This window comes from Ambystoma mexicanum, chromosome 13 (genome assembly GCF_040938575.1).
Source record: "Ambystoma mexicanum isolate Mex_15411 chromosome 13, UKY_AmexF1_1, whole genome shotgun sequence".
Taxonomy (NCBI): Eukaryota; Metazoa; Chordata; class Amphibia; order Caudata; family Ambystomatidae; genus Ambystoma; species Ambystoma mexicanum.
The window spans coordinates 498,461,632-498,484,731 of NC_090938.1; the positions used below are offsets into that span (position 1 = coordinate 498,461,632).

The 23,100-nt window shown below is 42.4% G+C and overlaps 1 protein-coding gene across 3 annotated transcripts in view; it reads right to left on the minus strand.

The window, feature by feature from the left end:
- NSF (N-ethylmaleimide sensitive factor, vesicle fusing ATPase) overlaps window positions 1-23,100 on the minus strand; it is a 1,025,749-nt gene that overhangs the window by 156,212 nt on the left and 846,437 nt on the right. For all 3 annotated transcript variants that reach the window (XM_069634162.1, XM_069634161.1, XM_069634163.1), the window contains one exon: window positions 22,400-22,479. In XM_069634162.1, coding sequence (XP_069490263.1) covers window positions 22,400-22,479 — 80 coding nt within the window. The remainder of the gene's footprint in view (window positions 1-22,399; window positions 22,480-23,100) is intronic.

Sequence of the window (23,100 nt, forward strand, 5' to 3'; positions counted from 1 at the left end):
TAAAGGCACTTTGTCTCATTACTCAGTGGAGTAAGGAGACACAATTGCAAAGAGCATTGAGAGAAGGAAGGCAAGGAGTAGACAGAGGAGAAACAGAGCAGGAGAATGAAGCAAGAGAGAAAGCACAAGTGCGAAGGAGAAAGAGGAGAGTCTGAGAGAAGGCAGAGGTATGGAGGAGAGAGCAGGGTGGCAAGAAAGAGGAAAAAACAGGAAATAGGAGGTAGGAAAGAGGTTGAGTGGCAAAGAGAAGAAAGCACCTGGAGGAAGGAGGTGTTAAGGAGAGTAAAAGGACTGGCAAGAAAGGTAGAAACGAGTTCGAGGAGAAGGCGGGTGAGAGAGGAGGAGAGGAAGAAAGGAGTGAGAACCTGCACAAAAGAAGAAGGGCAAGGGCAGTGTGACATGAGGGAAAGACTAGCGTAAAGGAAGAGAGAGAAAGAAGCAGAGGGCTGGGGAACACCTAAAGAAGGAAAGGTGGCAAATACAGCGAAATAGGCAAGTAGAAATGAAGACAAAGAAAGGAGAGGCAGAGAGAGAGAACACCTGAAAGAAGAAAGTCCGTAATGAAGGAAAAGGACAACATAAGAAAAGGTAGGTAACAGAATGAGGGGAAAAGAAGATAAGAAAAAGACAGAAGTAGAGAAAGGCGAGCACCTGAAAGGAGGAAGGCGGGATGAGAAAGGGCAAACTGAGCAAGGTGAAAAATATCTGAAGGAGTGAAAGAAAGAAGAGGGAAAGGAAGTAGTGCCATTTCAGGAAGAAGGCAAAAAGGAGGCAGGAAAAAGCAAGGAAAGAGTAAAGAGGCATAACTGAGAAAAACAAGCATAAGGTGCGGTGGGGGCAGAGATTGATGCATATGATGGCTCAAAGACTATGAGGCGAGTTTTGATATTAGTGGTAGATGTGAGGGGTCAGTCGTGTGAGGCTCACGACTGGGTTTGGTTATCTCAAGGTTTGACACTTTATTTTGAAAAGAAATATATAAACCCTAACTAAACCTGGAACAGGTCGAGGATTCCCTACCTATTCTAAGATCTAAGGGAAAACCTCCTAGCATACACAAAACAAATCCTCACACTAAATCCACTCCCCCAGAAATGTCCAGAGTCAATGTCTAAACAAAGTCTCAGATAAGTTCTTGAAAAATTCCAAAGAAAATAAAAAGTCACTCAAACAAAATCACTCAAACAGAAATCCACAGGTAACAGTTTCTTCTTCTCTGGATGAAAATCTCCCTTTTCAAAGTTCCATAAAGAAAAACAGCACCAATGGTAATCCTGAATAAAGTTCAAAAACAAAGAAATGCCACTTCCACTTTAATAACAACTTTACTTTCTGCAGCGTCTTGTATACAACTTGTCAGGATTCTTCTTTGAAAGAAATTGCTCTCCTTGTGACAATTTCCTTTTCACTGTGTTTCGGTGTGAACAGGCTTCTCTGCCCCACAGACTGCTTCTACTTTAACTTCTTCAACATATGATAGCTTTGACAACATTCTAGACAACCACAGTTCAACTTCTGCTGCTACACCTTGATATTGTGGAAATGTTATTAGGTAACTTAAACAAGACTCTTCGACCTCTACAGGTGGGCAAGGCACTCTTCTTTCCACTTCTACCAGAAAGGGCAACCTCTTAGCCTTTCCTCTAAGCCTTGTAGTTAGCACAATCTGCTTCAGCTTCTGACTGCCACAGGGTCAGCTTTACTGATGCGTAATTATTTATGATTAAAAGCACCCAGTTTCCTTCCCTAGCTACATATGCATCTCTGTGTTTCCAGGGTTTGCCCCAAAGCTGTAATGTCACTGTCCCAGTTTCATATTACTTTGTCACCCTTGTATCAGAGGACCCTGTGTTTATATTAGCTTCAACAACTTCAAGACAAGCTATAGCTGGTTTCCTCTTTGGAAGGTTCTGCCTATTGGCTTGGGCAAAGCTTGCAAAACAGAGGGGGGTCTGGGAAACTCTCTACCAGCACAAGCACAGCCCATTGACTTGTTCTTGGGTGGATGGCCCCTGGGAGAGTCTCAACCAAGTCTTCAGCTCACTGTTCTTTTCACAGAAAAGAAATTTCCCCACATATCAGTCTTTGTCCTGCCCAGGGGCAGTCCAGCACCGAAATGCTAGGCAATTCTCATCTGAACAAGAGTACCACAGCAACCCCATACACGTGTTTCAACCTTGTTGGACATCATCAGTGAGGTGAAGCTGTGCCCCTCTAAGAACAGTGAGCAAGGGGTCCACGTCTGGATTCCCCTGGTAACTTAGGGTGAGACCCAAAAGTTACTTAGTATGCAAAACAGAGGGGGGTCTGGGAAACTCTCTACCAGCACAAAGCTTGTTCTACTTCAGAGTTCAATAACTTCAACAACTTCTGCAACACTTGACTGTAGGAAGTTACAAGTTAAGATTAACTTCAAAACCACCTTAAGGCACACGCGATAGCTTCTTGATAGCAAACTTCAACTTGCTACTTGCGTTCCCTTTTACGAAGACAGCTTTCATCTTTAACAATGATCGGGAAACATAATATTGCATACGCAGCCTCTCTGAAGTGATTTTTCTTTGTAACTGAATGGGAAAGTCTGCTACTGCTTATGCGATCATAACCGCTACCGCTCTCCCTGTTAATAGGAGGCACGCAACTGTTTCGGGCAATGATTTTAAAGTTATAATGGAAAAAAGACTTTCTTCATACGCAAGCACTTCAATTAATGCTGAGTAAGTGCATGATACATTTCCCCTTTTTTGACAAGACTTCACACATCTACAAAGACTTTCACTCACTTTACTTTCGACGTAAATTAAGTTCAGCTGGTTACAGTTACCGGCAGGGAGTTTCTGCTGCTCCGGAGTATGGTCCTTCATTTACTGGCTCCAGTATTACAGTGGATGCGGGCTGTCTCGACCTCCCGACTTCTATTTATTTGCTACTGCTACCACAGGCACTCTCAGGATTCACTCTCTATTCTCAGAATGCTTTTGAACATATATTTTCTATATACAAAAAGAAGTCCTATTTTCTACTAGGTGTCACCTTTCACTCTTCCCACATCAAATGGAACATCTTAATAATTATCACAAATTTTATGAATCATAAATCAGCATATTTCATAAAACGGTCATAAAAATGGTCACAGAACATAAAACACATACAATATACTAAAACAACACAAGTAGAAACACCATGAGTGAGTCGCAATACAATAGTTCTTGAAGGATCAACAATGTGTAACCAAATAACACTTTGATTCCAATGCCTCACTAATTTCAGCTTGTTTCTTATTGGTATGTCTCAAATAACCCGACTTGTACAAGTTTCTGTCCTTTATGTACAACAATGTAGGACATTCTTCAGGGGAATGTGTCTTGTGCCGAAATTAAAAATCTTCTTTAGTTGAGGAGAGTACCCTGTTAATCAAAAGGACACCCTATTAGTGTTCAAAGATTAGATATTAATCTCCATTTACATTCATCCAATCCCTCATCCCTCAAAGGGTATAGCAGTATGTTCATTATTACATACCTCTCTTGCCTTGTAATGACTCTTGGACCTTTACTGATTCTTGCTGCAGATTCCCAATTTCTTATAGGAATTCTTGCTCTTCCTCCTCTCCTCTCTAATCTAGTGTACAATAGTAGCATATCATTAACATAGAACATGTCTGTCACACGATATATATTGAGTATCTAGAAAGCATAATGTGATAATGCTTACCAGAATAGGATTCTCCAATCCACTTGTTTTTCCTCTCTCTAAGTTAAAACATCTCTGTCCGTAGGATAACAAATTTCACCCTGTAAAACAGGGCCCATACATCCTATTTCAGTTCCTCAGTTATTAAACCAACTGGCATTGTGCTATGTGGTGAGTCAACAACCCACTTACTTGTGACTTTGGATAAGGATGTTAATTTCCAAATTCCATCACAGGGATGCCCTTGTTTCAATAGATGTCAGTGGCCTCAAGTTCCTTATTCTAGTCAAGCTCCAAAAGAAATAGCCGAGAAAACTGCAAATTAGACTCAGGCTAGCTTATTAGGAATGTAAACCCACATTGTCTGTATGTCATGTTCCATCCTTCACACTTACTTTAATAACTTGGCATGCAACTCGGGTCGGCTGGAGTGTTCCCGTTTAGTTCTGATTCCTCTGTGCGGCAATTCGAGACAGCGTTATGTTCGCGGGTAAATCTCGTGACTCACGCAACATCATGCCGTCATCACGTAGCGTCATGACGTCATCACATTGGCGCAAAAGCATCGGGGACGTCTACGCGGTAGTGTCACCACGTCGGCAGATCCGGGATTAATCCCTGATAGTATGGGAAATGTAGGATGGAGCATTATTCTGAACTACATCGATGTCGGGAAAGAGAATATATGTGGCAACGGCTCACATCATGACACCCCAATATTGCTAGTTGGGTAAAAATAGTAACACTGTTAGGAAAATGTACTAGTACCATTTGCTGAACAATGTCGTTTGTGTCCAAATGCACAAAAACACAATTTCAAAAAACGAGCGCCAAGCTCTAACTACGACAGCTCAAAAAACGTCTAATTATTAGTTTTACAGAAGACAAAGTAAATCCACTCACTTTACATTACAAATGTCTATAAGGTAATATACAATGACCTTATTCTCTAATTACACAGTTAAGCATTGTGCCATTCCACTCCTTCATTCAACCACTAATATGGCTTTTTGACAAAAAAAAAACAATTTTTGTTCCAAATGCAATTATTTCTTATTGATCACTGTTTGCGATTTCCCCTTGATTTGTTTCAAAATACACCACTTAAAGTCATTACATGTATGTTTCATTTCCAAAAAATGTTTAACCATAGGATCTTGCTCGACCTAATTTCTGATGCAACGCCTACGTTCAATCATTCTTGTTCTGCATTTTCTATTCGTTTTACCAATATACATGCATTGACAAGGACATTTTATCAAATAAATCACATTTTTAGTGTTACAATTTGTATGTTCACTGATGTTCCACATCCTTTCTAAACCAAGGTCCACATCAATTGTTCTTTTCGTTTGGGTGCACATTGTACAGTTACCACAAGGGTAATGTCCTACCACTGGGGGTAAACCCCATAGGCTAGTTTGTTGTAAGGGCTTTTTCTTAACACCAACATCATTTCTCATTACTAGATTCCGCACAGTAGTGCTTTTCTTAAATGCCACAATCAGCCTTCCTATTTCCTTAGTCATGATCTTATTCCAATTTCTTGTAATAATGTCCTTAATCCTGTAAAACAGATTGCTTAAAGTATTAACAAATACTAGAGGTGTTTTTGTGCTTTTCTCTCTCTGTATTTGTTGATCCAGGAGGGATTCCCGACTGTTATTAAAGGCCCTCTTGGCTGATTTCTTAACCATCGGGGTAGGGTACCCACGATGCACCAATTTTGTGATCAAATTGTTGGCTCTGTTTTCATACGATTCATTTGTGCTACTGTTCTTTTTTAATCATAAAAATTGACTGAAAGAGGTGTCTTGGATTTGGCCTCATCAATGGAGTCTTCCTTTCTCCAGCTTCCCTTGGCTTGCTTCTGCACACAGGCTTTGGGTAAAACACAGGACTTCAGCTCTGCATTCACAACAATTAAGCGCACCTGGAAAGACTGACGGCTTTCTCCAGTCTCTTCCAATGCAGCCATAGCCAGACAGGGTTTGTGAGCACAGGACCAACTCAGAGCCTGCAGGGGAAATCCCCTTGGTCTTTGCTCCAGCGTCCCTTCTGTGTTCACACTTTCTTGGGAACTGCCAGCCTCCAGTTATATGTCTTCTACTGCTGCTGCCGACCTTCCAGTTCCTGCGCCAGCTTCTTTCTGTGACACCCTCCTGCAGCAGCCTTTTATTCCCCCTCAGGTGGGTTAATTGGCTTTAGGTGCAGACCCTCATCCCTAATTACCTGACCTTGCATAGGCGTTTAAGCTTGTCTGCTTGTTCTCTACCTCTGCATGCCTCTTTAGCCTTCTTCTTCGTCACAGCCCCTGAGGGATTCAGGGACATGAAATCCCTTTTTAAGGAATTTCAGTTTACCTACTGCTTTGATGGTTTTAGCAACAATTTCATTTCCCTCAATATTTTTAAAAGAGGGCTGTAGGACTTAGCCTCTTTAGAGATAGTTGGAATAAGAATGGCCACATTTCCCTTTTGGTATATCTTGGATTTGAAAGTGGACACTTGGGGAGACTAAAGAAGGGTGTGGTTCTGGGGATAGGATAGTTTTAGACTTTTTACCCCTAGGTTCTGTTAGCTTAGTTTTAACAATAGGTGGAATTTCATCAGAATGTCAAGAAGCTATAACCTTTCTCAGAATAACCTTGGAATTATCTGAGGAATTGTCCCATGCCGCATCCTGTGAATTCTCCCCACTACCCTGGGACCTGTCTCCACCCAGGTGATCCTTCCGCAGTACACCACCTCAAGGATTGGGATCAGGAAGCGTCTGCCATCTCCTGGCCACCTGGGAGGACACACTAGGCTGGGTTTTAGTGGGGGACTCGACAGGATTCTCCACACAGAACAGGACCTCCTCCCAGATATACGAGGGAGAAGCTCCAGCCGAGCACAACATTTTATAGGGGACTGAAAGCCTGTGTTGGAGGGGAATTTAATAGTGCCATGGGGTCAAAGAGAACAAAGAGTTTGATGGCTGACTTCCTGTGAGACAACCCAGCAATACTGGGGTAGTGGTGCCTGGTAGCAACACATCCAGGATGATAAATGCAACTTTGTGACCAACATATCTGTGACAAGAAAGACTAGGAACAGGAAAGAAAAAGTGTCCTGGAGCATTGTACCAGGGAATAGGAGTGACTATTTGATCTATACAAGGCAATATAGTCCTGACCATGGTTCCTTAGAAGCTCAGACCTCACAACTTGTGTTGAGCTTTGACTGGACCAATGTTTTGTTTAGAAACCCCTCTAATCTCTCGCCCATATGCAGCATTGTAGGCCTTACACCTCCCAACCGACCCATAATGGTTGTACCTAAAAATAAAGCATAAAAGTAAAGCAACAACTACTTTTGCCTATTCATCCCTCAGCTTTTCCAACTCTCCTCAAATTGCTTCACTGCTTATCTCTTTCCACCATATACTATGGTATGGATACCCCAGGCAGGGGCAGAACACACCAATTTCCAGACAAGCCTTGCACCTTGAGACCAATATGGTGGTGATATGGTATAATCTTTTTATACTCTACCAAAAAATAACAATGTACCTCATTTCCATAGCTGCTTAACCTGGTGTGGGTTCATTTTTGCTGACCTCCTGATCTCCAGTGGTTTACACTTCAACTCAGTGACAGAGGAAGAAGGACAAACCGATCCCTCTTCCACTTCAACGTGACTGCACACCGGGTTGTTGCTTAGTGGTTCAATTACAATAAATCATGTTGTACATTAATCTGTGCTTGAATGTGTACTTATAATTAAAAATGTCTGACTCTGTACACGATCATAGAATCTCCTTCATTGCAATTCATTGAGAAATTCCAAAATGCAAATACAATATTTCTAAAATAATTGGTGTTTTCATATCATATACAGACCATAGCACACAACTGCCACTTCACTGATGTCTAATGATTTAATGTGTGCACTACACATTTTCCCAGATGATTTCTACATACACAGAAATGCTGCATGATCCTATGATTATAGGTCCTAAGAACGTCCCCTCTCCATAATGTCCATTTTGGATGCCACCCAACAAATAAAATATAAAGATCTTTAATTTGCTGAAAGCCATCCCATGGTCAATTTCAATATTACTGGTGGTAAAAGTTGAGATTAAAGAAAGAGGATGCAGGGTACAGTCTGAACTGGAGTGGAGTATCATCTGCATAATTAAGGTACTGCATTACAAAGAAGGCACGTTGTTTCTTTAGAGGATATATATATATATATATAAATATATATATATATATATATATATATATATATATATAAATATGGGCCTGCGGCGTCCCGGTGTAGGAAGGAAAATCCTTTAAGCACCCCGGTTCCCGCTTTGGGAACCTAGGGTGCTAATGGCCTTCATCCCTCATTACACGGGCTGGAATGGGGGGATAATGGCCCGGAGACCTCGTTATCCACCCTTGCTTCGCTTGGGCTAATAACTTCGGCTGCTGGGCCGGCATCCACCGTTCCAGTCCCTGGAACGGGGGATGAACGCCACAATATTCCCATTAGCATAAAACAAACTGCAAATGGGAATGTTTGAAAATCTTATTGAGTCTATGTACTTTACTGAGAAATGTAAAGTAGATGGAGTCTATACGTTTTTTTAGTTCTATTTTTTAACTGTGAACGGTGGTTCCTAAAGGAACATTTCTTTTGTTGTTTTCGGATGTATTTGTTTTTGGCAGGAGAGCTTAGAACGAAAGGTGGGGAGGGAAATGAGGAAATAGGCACCAAACACTAATATGGAGGGGCAAGTGCAGAATGTTTTGTTGTAGTATGTACAGAGGACTGTTGCTTTCGAAAAAAATGGATCAAGAGCCTCTTTTGTTGCTTGCAAGGTAGCTGGTGGGATTTTGTGTCCCACAGAGGTAGGCTGTGTGGTTACAGTATTGGTGGAGGAAGACAGCCTCCTACTTGCTAAGAAAGGAACAACCTTTCTGAGAGCATTGCGGTCATTGGATTGGGTGTGGCAGCACATGGAGGTGGTCCCGTAGGATTACTGTCCGGGGAATCCGTGACTGAATAAAAAAAGGTGCACTCAGTGCATTGTACTTTGGTAGCTCTAGCCTTTGGTACATTCCCAACAGTGGTAAAGAACTGCCACACCCATGATTCTCTCTGGGTGCTAGAGGTAAGCACTTCCTTTACCGCATCTTCTTGGTCCTCTTCATTGTCCAGGAAGTACTACGCTTTTTTTGTTTTGAAGGTCCTCCAGCTGGTGGTGGCTCCTGGGGAGGAGGGATGGCATTAGCTTATGCCATTTTTAAGACAAATAGCAGTTTTGTTAAAGTTCTTCCAAGTATGTACTCTGTACTAGATTGTTGATGGATAATGAGTAGGAATAGGTGTAGGAGCTGTGCAAGGAGAATTTTGAAGTTGAAAGTTCCTAGATCAGTAGAAAATGCAGTTCCGAACTGTCCACGAAGCATGGATCTTATCGCGAAGTGCAGTCGGGGTCTCGGACACCTCATCATGCCGTGCGACAGTGTATGGTCATGTGGCACTGTCCGGAAGGTCTGCAATGAAGTCAGATGCTCGTAGACGCCTACTGATGCAAAATCAGTTGAAATAGTTGCAAAATGTGTATAGAAGTGTTAAAAATGATTCTAGAAGTTGGGAAATGGCAGAGTTTTAAGGTGGCACTTCGTATATTGGACACAAATATTGCTATACTGGGTAAGTATGATATTATTAAGTTGTAGGAAATATCATGCACTGGTAAAAACCCATGAAATTCACTGAAAAAACTGTCTTAAAAGGGATGTTATGGTTAAGTTGCACTAATAAAAACCTATGAAATTCAATGAAAAAAAATTGTTAAAGGGAGGTTATCGTTAAAAGTAAAACTGAAAAACCCCAGAAATTCGCCAGTTATGGTAAACTAAGCAACCATAACTCGCGGCACCACCGTGCACTGCTAAGACTAACACCCAGGACATCAAAGATGACATCACAAATGTCATCGATGTCTGATTTACTTCAGACATACACAAATATATGTTTAACTCCCAAAGGCAATTGTTATTACCAGATGAATCAGAATAATCAACTCAATTCCTTCTAGCAAGCTAAAACATTCCTGCCTTTAATAGTTCCTGACCTATAATACGTTTTAGATCATTTAATACCCCATAAACTATGTTCAGCTTTCCTCCAGCATTGGAGCTAAAAGGTAGTTCAATGATAAGAGGATTTTTGACAGTGTGAGCTTGGAAGCAAAGGGAGAAGGAGGCGATCACTGGAGTGTTCACAAACAATGATTACTTTACCTTAATTGTTCGAGTCTCTGACTAAAGAAATCCCCTTGCCTTTAAGTTCTATTTTCATTTCAGACAAAAACAAAATACAAACATCATATCACATATTAATCCTGCTATAAGTATCCATGAACTGAAAGTTTTATTAATCTTGCAACGCTCACACAGCAGTGAAGTATTCCAGATCAGACCCTAGCCTGACACGTGTTCCCTATATAGCTAGAGTTGTGCAGATATGCTTTCTGTATTTTAGGATGTTACAGTGAGTCTTTCATTTCTTTTTCCTCTCCTGCTCAGAATACCATAGATTGAAGAGTCTGGCTAACAGCAGTTGTGCAAGCTCCAACATGGATTCAGGCCCTGTGATGAATATGATGGGGTAATTACTCCTTTCCCGGCGGTGGCCTCTACCCATGTTGTCAGGGGAATGGCAGCCGCTATCTGATCCGGACTATCTGATCGGGTGTGGCTATATGAGGGAGGACCACACGGGGGGTAGGGGGAGGGGGACAACCTCTCGGGGAGTAGCAGGGCACCATCAGATAAGGCTTGGTATTCCCCTTCTTCTCTTGAGGATAATCCATCCATACCTAATGCCTTAATGGCATATTGTTACACCACCCCTTCATCCATCTAGGGAGAATATGGAAGACCATTTCTCAAGATCTGTATGGAACTCTCATGAAAACACCATTTCATACTCTACCTGCAAGTCCTTCAGAGATGACTTGCCCCGAAGGAGCACTTACCCAGGATTTGTATGTAAATCAACCATTCCTATAACTACAAGGATACACTTAGATAGAATTCTGAACTTTAGCCTGCGTCGCGTCTAGAGAGGATTATGTATGTTAACATGTGCCACACTTAAATGAAACCGTGAACGTCACCAAGTGCCATACTTAGAGGGAATTGTGATCACTAGCCTGCCTCACATCTAGATAGAATATTGAAGATTAGCAAGTGCCACACTCAGATGGAATAGTGAATGAAAATAAGCATCATACCAAGACATAATTGCAAGGACAGCAATGCCAATTAACCAATCCACTAACAATTTCACCCCTCTGCATACACCTCTCAAACTCTAACCAAACACCCACAAACCTATAAGCACAACAATCTGCACAAACTTCACTACACTGCAACAACAAAACAAACCACACAGACTCGCACAACAGCAAACGACGCCTACCGACCGTAAAACACCCGAAGCTGAGCCAACGGACCCACCAGGCTGAGGCTGCCAACAGCACATCACTGCTCTCTAGCACTTTTCCACCTTACTCCCACTAACTCGCCCCCTCCAACCCCTCCTTTTTTTCAGAGCCACCAGAGCGCCAGGGGACCACTCCGGTGGCGGTAGTGCACGGTACAAATATCCTTTAACATTAACATGGAAGATGAGCCGAGTAATGCAGAGCGGAAAAGGCTGTGCTCTAGCTGTTGTGCACGCATACCTATAGCCAGGAGATTTAAACAGCAACCACAGCTGACTGGAGCATGCTGCTGGAGGGAAGAAGCTGTTTCTCTCGGTACAGACCGAGAGACTGTGGGGCTGCAGAAAGTGCTGTGGAGCCATTCGGCTCAAGGAGGCAGAAGAGGAAAGCGAACCGCGAGAGGAAACACGCTGCGGGAACACCAGAAGCCAACGCAGGGCTCGTGTCCGTTTGCAGGTGTGGATCGGCAGAGTTTACCTTACCAACGCCTAACGTGAAGCAGGAAAGCCCAGCAGGAACCGCAAAAGGCAGAGAAACCGAGGAACAAAGACAGCGAGACAGGAGGAGAAGCTGAACGACCGCCACCAGCTTGCCGCGGGAAGAGGGAGGTACGCCAGCGAGAGCCGGTGAGTCCCTGAAAGGGAAGCAGAGACATCTAGGTGTATTGGCAAACATGCCAAAGACGAATAATTGTAAAGTAAACAAATGGGTACTTGAAAGAGAAGGAACCATTAAACATTTTGTAAAAACAGACGAAAAGTAAAAGACTTTCCAGTTTGTGAGTGTACGCAAGACACACTTGGGAAAAGCACTGGCAGGATAATGACCAGGCAGATACAGTATTAGATCAAGCAAACACAAGAAGATATTACATTTGGAAGGGTCTGCAGAACCCACATGAGAAAAGCCCTGGAAGGAGAATAGACCAGGCAAAGAAAAGCTGCAAGTGTGTACATTGTACATTTAAGAAAGCCCTGGCAGAAGAGACCAGAATAATTTATCCGGCGACAGCCATTAACAATAATTACATATCACTGCAGTAAAATATGAGACCAAAACACTCAAATTGTTATAAAAAGAGTCTACTGTACCTTTTTTTGCGTACCTCTCTTACAAAGATACAGAAATCTGATATAAAGTTCAGATAGTTAAAATTCATAAACACATGGCATTCATATTGTCCTCCAATACCGATCTTAACAAAATATATTTTAAAACACTGTCTTCGAAGAGTATTCAGGATGGGACATATCAACAGAACATGTAAAATATTATCTTCCCATCTTAGCCCACAGGAGCATCTTTTGTGGCCCTTCAACCAGGACATCCTTGCTAATAATGGCAAGACATTTAGGCGGACCATTAATATTACAACGCCTCTCTCAATGCTCCGGCTAGAGTCAACATAAAATGACATTGACGGCAACAAGCATAAGCAATTCATCGTGTATACATATTGCAGCTTTATAGCCTTGTCCCTGGGAACAGTGTTCACTTCAGCTGGTTAATTAATTTGATTAGGTTCGATACCCCACTTATTTAGAATACTTCCATATTTGTACCATGACTATTTCTCTCTGGCTGGAGACAAAAGCATTTCCCTCACAGGAGCCTAATGAGGTTTTGAATGTCAAATTTAGTCGTTTTAAGGTAAAATTCCAGGAACTTGTGCTCAGCAATAAGTGCAATGCTATGCACCCCAAGTTCTGCTTGTAAAGTGTCCCCTGGCGTGCTGGGGCCAAACTCAGCTATTTTCCTTAGGAACTCATATTGAACCACATCCAATCTTGCGCAGTGGAAAGGTCCCATATTTCACAGCCGTATAATGCAGACGTGCGTACTTTGCTTCCATTACCCTTAAATATTACCCTTAAACATTTGTCCATTGTCTTACCTCCATAATTGTGATAGAAACGCCTCAAACCTCTAAAACCTGTTTGGGTTTGTTTTACCATCCTTTTAATTTCATGGAGTGAGGTGCCTTTCTGATGGAACAAAATGCCTTGATAGTTCTTTGTATTCCACACTGTAATGTTAACATTATTTATTGCCCATTTTTTACAATTACCAAATGGGACCATCTTTGTTTTCTCCAAATTCAGTTCGAGACCGTGTTCCTGGCGGCATAGTTTAAAGACTGTTGGAGACCCCTGTGTGTTAAATCAAGCAGAGCCATGTTATCAGAATACAATAGAGCCCCATACAGTGTCCCATTTATAAGCAGGGGATTAGTCTTCATTAAAGAATTGTATGGGTCAAAATCTGATCAAAATAAAACAAACAATAGTGGGGCAAGGGGGACCCTTGTCTGACCGTCTTATTAGTAGAAAACTCCACAGAATAATCCACCAGGCCTGGTCATTTTACAACATATGAGGTTTCTGTGTATAAAAGTTGGATTAGCTGGAGTAATCCAGCAGGCACCCCACCAGCCTGTTGAATTATTTCCACAGAATTGCCCTATCTATAGAATCAAATGCTTTTGATAAATCTAAAAATGCAATGAAAACACATCCCTCCATAATCTTAACATACTTTTCAATAATAATGTACAACAAGTAACAGAGATCGAGCGTGCTAGATCATTTTCTGAAACCCGCCTGGGTTTCGGGGAGCATGTGATTATTCTCGGCCTATTCTTCTAATCTTGTCAAAATACATTTTGTAAATATTTTGCTCGTACTGTCAAGTTAAGAGATGGGCCGGAAACAATGTGGACCACTGCTTGAAACTTTTTTTTTTGTTTTTTGTTTGTTTGTTTTTTTTTTTTTTAAAATCGGAGACAGTGAAATTTTTTCCATGATGCCAGAAGTGTCTGAGGACTCACTACTGCGTAAAAAACCCTTGTAAGGGTGGGGACCCACCACAGAGGGAATCACTTAATGACCTTGCTATTAATACCACCTGGGCCCCAGTACTTTTCCGCACCCAAGCTGCCATCAATGAGGCAGAAACCTCTTCTTCTGAAAATAGTGGTCTGATAATGGCAGGCGCTCCAAGATATGTATTAGCCACCCCAACCTGAGAAGGTCTAAATAAAATGCCTGAAAAATGAGAGCTCTCCAGACTTCGGGCTCAATTGGACTAGTTTCATTGTTAGTATTGGGTTTTGACCCTTTAGCCATCATCCTCCAAACTCCCTGTATATTCTTATCTCAAACCATTTGGTCCAAACTGTCCTACTCTTTTTCTATGTGGTCGGCCTTTTCCATTTATATAGGTTTTTGTACCCCAGGTTTAAAGCAGAGTTTGGCCACCTTCAGCACCACGGTCGCAGTTTACTCAAAGTTTCCATTTTGCCTCCCTACACTCAAGAGTCAAACCACGGTGCATCAGTTCTTCTTCTAGTCGGGGTACTCGCAGTGCAGATTTGTCTCTGTTTAAGAGCCTCGACTAATCTCTGAGCTAACATCTCAAAAGTATAGATTATTTTAGAATTTTCCTCTTTGGGGTTAAGTATAGCTAATTTTAAGGGGCGATATCTACACTATTTAACTTAATTTCGATCAATCCCTTATTTAAGATGATTTTTCTTAAATATGGCCTTGCCAGGTTCTTTGCCGTTAACTCGCCAGATCCATCAGCTGAGATCTACCACTTAACCACAAGGGGATTGTGGTCACTCTCCGGCCGATGGATAACGCAAAATCTAGAATGTTTTTGTATGCAAAATAATTTACCAGCCCTAATCCATCACCGAGGTCCACGCCCCTGGTCTAAACGTGGCCATTGGAGGGATGTCTCAGAGCATCTTCCATTTAACTCTACCAGCCAGGCATGCTTCAAAAACGTTGTTAATCAGACTTCCCCTTGCATCCTGTTTTGGGAGAAATATGCTACAGCAAGGAATGCCACAGAGTTTAACTAGGGTGGCCTGGTCCTAGTTAAGTAATTCCTTTGCCCCTAGTTTAGTGTTAAAATCCCCCAATGTTAAACAGCTAAAATGTTTATTGTCTGACAAGATATTACTAAGAATACCTCCAAACTTAAACAAATTACCATATGTCTCCTTAAGGTGGATGTAAATATTAATAATACAGAGTTTCTCACCTAGACTTGGATTGAGCTCTAGGAAATGTATAATACATGCTTTATTGCCAGAGGCGCATCTCTCCACATCGTAGCAGGGACTCTTAAGAATCAGAGTAGCAGGACCGCACTCGGGTGACCTAGCCCAGATTGTCTTGCCGCAGCTGAAAACACTTGGAATTCATACAAATATTTCAAAAGACAACTCATCAACATGCCATGTTTTCTGCATGCAAATTACATCATGCTCTTTTCAGCCATCCTACCACATTCCAGCTAATGAGCTCTAGACTATTATTTTGCTCTAGGGTCCTACTCCCGCAACTAGCGGCAAGGCAATAATTAGGGCATGTTTGGGGGTACAGGTGTGATACAGCTATACACTGACTCGCAAGTCTGACCTGAAATTCAACTTTGGGTTGAATCACAGGTAGGGGAGGGAATGCTTCTCAAATTGTGTTCTAATTTGGCCCTGGATTGGTCCATAATGAGACGATTGTCACCCACAGAGGTGAAGAGAATATTACCGTGGAGTTGTGCTAAATTGGCTCGCCCTTCAGATTAAATCATCTGCGTGGGATCTAAACATGTGTCGTGCAAATTACTTGAGTTATCCTTTGTCTTTATACACCTCAATACCCTTGTGGGACAGCGCTTCACTACAATGTAGTACACTGGACCTAAAAAGTGGGTTAACCATCCCAAACCTAATGTTACACCCTCCACACTAAAGTCTGATAAAACCTGTGTAACAGTAAAAATATTAAAAGATAAATCTTGGACTCCCAAGATTTCTGCTAGGGCCTTAATTAGTGCTCTTTTGCAGGAGTCCTTGTTTCCATGCGTTAAAACCCTTAAAACAGCATATTATACTCTGGTTCCTCCAGCTCTCCAGAATATCGTTAGTGGCAGGAGAGTATACCAGGTAGATGCCGGTCAAGTGGCACAGCGAGTAGAGCGCCCGCTTTGACACCCGTGCAGAGCCTGTTAACGCAGGTTCGAATCCCGGCGGGGCCAAACTCAGCCTTTCATCCTTCCGAGGTCGATAAATGAGCACCACACACCGTGGGTAATAATAAGCAGCGCTCAGATACCTGAGGGTTTGTAGCGCTATATAAAAGCCTAATTATTATTATTATTAATTATTATTATTATGCAAGTGTGTTTAACAAAGTCCTGGCAGGAGAGAAAGCCCTGGTGGGGAAGCACACCAGGCAAGGACAAACTGAACAGTGTATTAGAAATACATTACTTAAAGGGGTCCCGAGAACGATATTTCAGGACTAGCAAAAGGCTGTGTGAAACCAAAGGGAAGAGGAGTGAACACCTGGCAGGAGAGTACGCCAGGTATCCTAACAAGACCAAGAAAATGAGCCATGTAGGTTTGTCTACTAGTTGTGTTGTAAATCGAGAAAAACTCAAGGAACTGATATCTTTGAATGTACTACAGAGGGAAGAGAAATCCAGGGGAAGGGAACCACCCTCTGGAATAAGGAACTCTATCCTTCTGGAACTTTTGTGTTGGAGTTACACATTTTACTTTTTGAACATTTATAAACCACTCAAGGCCAAAGACTTTACTTTGAACACGGGACAGTTTTGCTTTGACATTCTGACATTCCCAGACCCTTCATTTTGGTTTTAGGAAAGGAAACACCACTAGAGCAGGGGTAGAGAGGCATTTCCCCCAACCCGTTTTATTTTAATAAAAGTCTGACCAAAATCATGAATCTCTTATGTCTGAGTCCTATTCCTGGATCCTCACAGAACGGAGAAACACATTTCATGGAAGACAATGAAACAGCATGCAGCGAAAGCCAGCACTCCTTCTGGCACCGCCCACAGAGAAACAAACGCGACCTCGGAGAAGACAGAGCTCTGCGTGCACAGGCTACCATTGTCATACCACCTGATTCGCACATGACAGAGTATTTGTAACCACAGGGGCACAAACCAGTCCCCATCAATAGGAAAGGTACAACACATGCAGGAAAACTAACACCAGCCTTAGAAATGTCAAGGACGTGGAACAATTAAGCATGGCACAATCACAATCCACTAAACTCATGGGGAAATTGATCGACAAATAAGAGGCCTCATTATGGCAACCACTATCAGCACCTGCATAAAAAGTTGCAGAAGCTACCAGACTATGGGTGATAGGCAGCATTCCTCAGAGAGGTTGGTGTTATAGTGAAAAGAGGTAATCAAAAATAGGCAAAAGAGCAGAACTTGTGTTTGCCAAACCAAAAAGGGCAAGTTGTGATGAAGAGAAATGGGAGGGCTGCATCTGTGATGGTCAAGTCGATAAGGTCAACCAGAAGCTGGAAATGAGAAGGGGAGTTGGCTAACCCAGTAGATCTAAGCCAAAGGAGTAGTCCAGTCAAGAGGACAGACTAGCTCAAGAGACCTGCTACCTGGGCCCAGAGACTTGGCACGGGCCACACACCCACTATCTCTGGAGCAGTGAATGCAAAAGGTACGTGGGATCAAAGGCCCACAACATGATTGGAGAAGCGAGCCAAACAACCCAAATAACTGAATCTTGCTAATGCTTGAAAACCTAGGTGAGGGTGCACAAATCCTACCAGAAAGTACTGCGAGGATTCCTGTAAAGTCCTCACAGAAACCATGCCTAACATCTCCTCCCAGGGGGCCAGGGGAAGGCAGCCACTACTTGATCCTAACCCTGTGGGTGATATTAGCCGGGTGGGTCACCCGGCAGGAGAAGGCCATCAAGGGAATACGCTGACTCCATTAGGAGAGAGGCAGTACTCATCTTCTTCGGGGGATGAGACTTCCATAATGCCACAACACCTAAATGGCATGCTGTCAAGGTAAGGCTCTTCTTTCCAAGAGCACCCAAAGTGTTAGTAGTAAAAACCTTTATGGTCAGCATGGGAATAGAACATATAAGAATCAGAACACTAATATTATTTCCGATGCATGCGATTGCCCCTTTTATTTGAACTCTCTCTGAGATTAAGAATCAACCAGAAATTACTCTAAACAGAGTGATTTAGATGAGGGTAAAATAGAAACCTTTGATAAGAACATTAGGGACTTCAAGTCCCATACTGGCCTAGGTACTGGGACGAGGCAGAGGGGCTTAGAGAGATTCTAATGGCACCCACCTGAGCGGGACGTTTGATTATTTAAAGCCCCTTAAGGTGCAGGCCAAAAGAAGCAGTATGAGAAGTAGTCAGCAGCCGTGTATGCATCAAGAGAAGAGGATTGCAGATGCCGGGACCACCGTTGTTTGTATAACGAATTATGGTGCAGAGAGAGTCGCTGGCATGAGAAGACTTAACTGCAGAGGTCGCACAGCAGGAAGCGTTGCTGTGGCAGGCTGCCCCGTGGGAGGGAGAAGCTCTCGGTTTCCTGTACCTAACTCTGGTGGCTGGTGAGCATCGGAGACCGGTAGAAAAAACACAGGCTCCTGTGGTGAAAGGCGCAGGACACAAGAAAACAACCGGAGCGGTCAGAAACTCCAATCGCAAAGATAGAATAATAGGTTGCAGCTGCAGCAGTGTAGACTGATGCGCAAGAAGAGACTAGCGAGTTGGCCTACGATACGTGACCCCGGGGCAGTCCATGAAAGACTGCTGGCTGTTTGAAAATGTTTTGAATGCCCAACTAATAAAAGAAAGTATTCTTGGTACAATATTCATATTGAGAGGAAACAAGAGAAGGAGGTTTACAACTATTATTGACTTAATTACAGAGGGGGCAATAGTGAACCCGAACTGTAACCAACATTGCCTACGCCAAGAGGGGGCAATATTGAAAGTAAACTGTAACAGACATTGTCAAAGCCAAGAGGAGATGGTATTTGAGAGAAGCTTGAAGAAGAGACCTTACCAGCAGTTACCTTGTGTGATAGAAGAAACCCAAAGGTGGCAGGAGATAAGCTCTCCTTGTAGAAAGTATCAATGGGCAGAGGAACATAACCTGCATTGCCTGTGGCTAAGTAATAAGGGGAACAAACAGCATTAATGGGTGTTGTATCATTATGAAAGGAGTTCTGAATCTCAAAGTTGTTGAAAGTCAAACACTTTGATAATGTTTGAAGTTGACTTCACCACAGAGTACTTGTAGTAGTGGTAGGAGTTTTATCCTGGCAGGCGAGTACACCAGGAAAGGGATTGTTATAGTTGTAGTCCTGGCAGGTTAGTGGACCAGGAAGAAGATATTGAAGCACTGCATTGTGGTGGGAAGAAAGTGGCAACACCACTGATGTGTTTGATAAACTGTGGCAAAACCATCCTTACAAAGACATCATTGTTTATAAAGAAGAGATGTGAAGTAGTTGTCTTTTCCATAGAAGAGAAGTTCTATTGAAATATTAATTTGAAATATGAAACAAATACGTTTTGGTTTGATAAAGATGAGCTGGCAGAAACTTCTTTTTGCAAAATGATGAGCCTTGTTTGATCATATCTAAATGCCAAGTGCAACCGAAAAGGAAGGAAAGAACTTGTGTTACTCTTGAAGCAGAACTTGGCCATTGAAAGGAACTTTATATTGCCTTTAAAGCACAACTTAATTATTGAAAATAACTTTGTTAATTGGACCTTTTATTTGGAGAATCCTGCATTAATCCTGGGCAAGGAGATCTTACCCTGGTTACAAGGATATTTGGTTACAAAATTGTGTTTAAGTATAACAGTTATTTTGTTGAGCTGGCACGGCCATATAATTACCTATATGATGTTGTGGTATGCTGAAGTGTGAGGGACAGATCATTTTCTGTTTGAGTGTTTTCCTTTAGTCTTAGTTTTTCAGGCAGGGAAATCCACGTTAGGTTAGGGTAAGTCGGGCGTTTGTCACACCCTTATAAGTTAATAAAATGGCTATTTGTGAAAAACCTTTATCAAGGTTTCCACCGCTTATTTCTGACCCTCACAGTACTCTCCATACAGGGAGACTACATAACAGCCTTATCCACAGAGCAACCATTCGGACAAGAGGGATCCATACAGGGCTTGCCAAGGTAGCTGTTGTGAAGCCATCACCTATTCCTTCTATCCAAGAACGATAAACCGGCCAAGACATTGCCAAGGGTCAGGACCAAGAGATCGACCACAGTTGAGAAAAACACCCCAGCCACAACAAGGACATAGGCATCATGATAGAAGTGTGCTGGCACACCCTAAAACCCTTAGACATAGTAAACTGCTGAACACTGTCCTGGGAATTCTGGTTCAAAACTAGATTATTGACCTCTGATTCTTTAGAAAAGGCCCTTTCATGGAACGTGCATTAATCCTCTGAGCGTTTTGCATGGAATTATCCATTTTGGAGTTGCCGTCAGGTCCTCTAGGGCCATCAAGGGCGTCAGAGGGGCAAAAGTGGTACACCGTGTCTGTGGATGTTTTACACACAAGAATTATTAGGGGAGTAGTAGCTCTCTGTGTAGGATTGATTGAGAGTTTGGAGTGAGGTGGAACTTATTATGTAAGTGATGTTTTAAACCAGATTTTATTGTAGAATACCAAGCCCTTCCCATCCCAAGATGGAGGGAAGGTTAAGGAAGGTTTGTGATGTCCTTGGCCAAAGCAGATTAGAACCCTAGAGAAGGTTCCATAAATGTCATTCATCAAGATCTGTTTAAGGAGCAAGATCTTGGACAGTGGAACTCTGTCGCTTGGACTGGTTGTGAGCCAGGGTTTCTATGAAGAGTAGAGCACTGACATCCAGATCTACGAGGGACATGTTCTGGAATAAGAATAGAACACTTTCTGTTTGACATGCACCTGCTATTTAAAAGCTTAAGAGTGAACTGTACATTTTGGCATTCTTGAGTTACAAGAAGAGATTAGTTTCAGATGAGAGAATTATTGTGCTAGCAGATATTCCATGGGCAGTAGAGTATTGTTTGGAAGACTTTTCTGGTGGTTTTAGGGGAGAAAGGAAATGACCCAGTTACAGCTTTCCTGCTGTGCACACTCCTGACGAGACGCGCTAGTCACAGTCGCTTTTACCTTGCATGCTGTCAAAGGAGAGAATCTCTGGTGCGCAAGGGTAAAAGCAAGTCACTACTCTTGTCCAGATATGATCGCACAGTTTGAAATGAAAATAAGCTACTCCTTATGCTTGCTTTTTTCGCTGCAGGATACAACTCCCTGCGGAAGCAGTTATCACCTTTGGACCTTACCTTGGCATGCCAACTTCTCAGAGCACAGTTCCATGGTTACACTCTAGAACCAAGGGAACAGGAATCATTGAGCACAATACAGTACAATACCACTCAGAAAACTGTCATCCTGAGCAAGAGACTAGTCATTTACTGAGAATATAAAGTAAACTCTTGGAGGAAGTAATCTCTCCCAATTGTAAAATAGTTAATTTTGAGATATCAATTTACTAAGTAAGTTGCACCAGTTAAAAACTGTATCTCAGAGAAGTTCTTATTTGATTATCATGTCTTTAGGGTGCATGAACACTCTGCCTTCAAACACATGGACTATGAATTCAGAGAGTGTACAATAGTCCATTTTAGAAACACAACCCCTGAACTCTTTGCAGCAATTGTACAGGTATTTTGAGGTCTTGGGAGGGGCGAGAACTGGGAGTAGTTAGGAAAATATCTGCCCATCGGATTGTGGCCATATCACTGCATTTGGTGAAACAGCCATTTTGCTGCATTCTTTGTATTGGGGCAGTGTAAGGGTACTTTAGAAATTGATTTATAGGGTAGTGGGGGTTGGAGAGGGGTGGGTCCATGGTAGGCCGGGTGTGGGGAGGCCTGCCCCCCCTGTAGAAAAACGCAGCAAAATGACTAGCACAATCAGATGCCTCTGATCCATAAGGAAGTCTAGGAGCGTAATGATCGATTGTCTTCCCCCGCCCACCTACAATCCCTGCAGGACATCCAAGATACGCGCCTGCCGCTTTTTAGCTTGGTTTCTCAAATTTCCCTTTTCCTTGGGAACTTTAAGAATGTAACAGAGTAATTGATTGTTGCAGACTGGATATTCACAGGGTCTGTAGGGGTCATCCACAGCTTATTTCCACCTTTTGAAACTGAAAGAGCAAATCTATGAAGCAGTTGGGGACACAGGAACATCAAATTCATGTTTAAAACAGCAAAACATGTGTGGCTCTGGACCAGGCTGAATATCACTCTGACAATCAGGTCCATCTGCCACTGTTTCTTTTCAGAAATTCCAAAATTTCTTACCTGTGGTGGGGCTTTCTTCAATAACACCAAAAGTGCTTGCAGCACTAGATTGGAGAAGCGAGGTCCAATGGGAACGTAATCTGAGGGAACATGAGGATTGGAGAATAAGAGAACAATCAAACTTTGAAAGTGCACTTTTTAAAAACAAAAGTAAAGCAACAGTTTACAAAATGGAGAATGCAAAGATGATTAGTTTCAAAGAACCGCACAGGTTTTAGATTTCATAGAATCGATTTCGTTAGTTGAGGGGTTACTGGCATTTATTGAAAAAGCCCACCAGAACATCAAGAATATTAATGTAGGTGAGTGATCCAGAGCCGCAAAAGGTTAAGAGTAGTGGTTCACTTTTTCAGAGGTGCTGTGTGGCTGGTTGCTTACCAGTTTTTTCAATTGCTTTCCTGACTTTGTCTGGCCTAACAGCTTCATCCCCAGTAGGTAATTCATAGTGTACAATGTTATTCACTCAGTCCCTTTCTCAAAGGGTCCTTGGAATTGGAACTTCAATATCTAAAGTGCATTGTATTTCCATGTAATGACTTTCCCCTCAATGGTTTTCTGCTCTAGCTGGCTCTGTTCTCAGAATCACCACCCCACCTCTATGTTCAGTCTAGTTAAGTGGGAGTTGTCTCTCTCCATGTCACTGACACTCTTCTGTCTCCTCATACCAGGGTCAGAGTTTGCATCTTTTTCTCTTGAGCGCA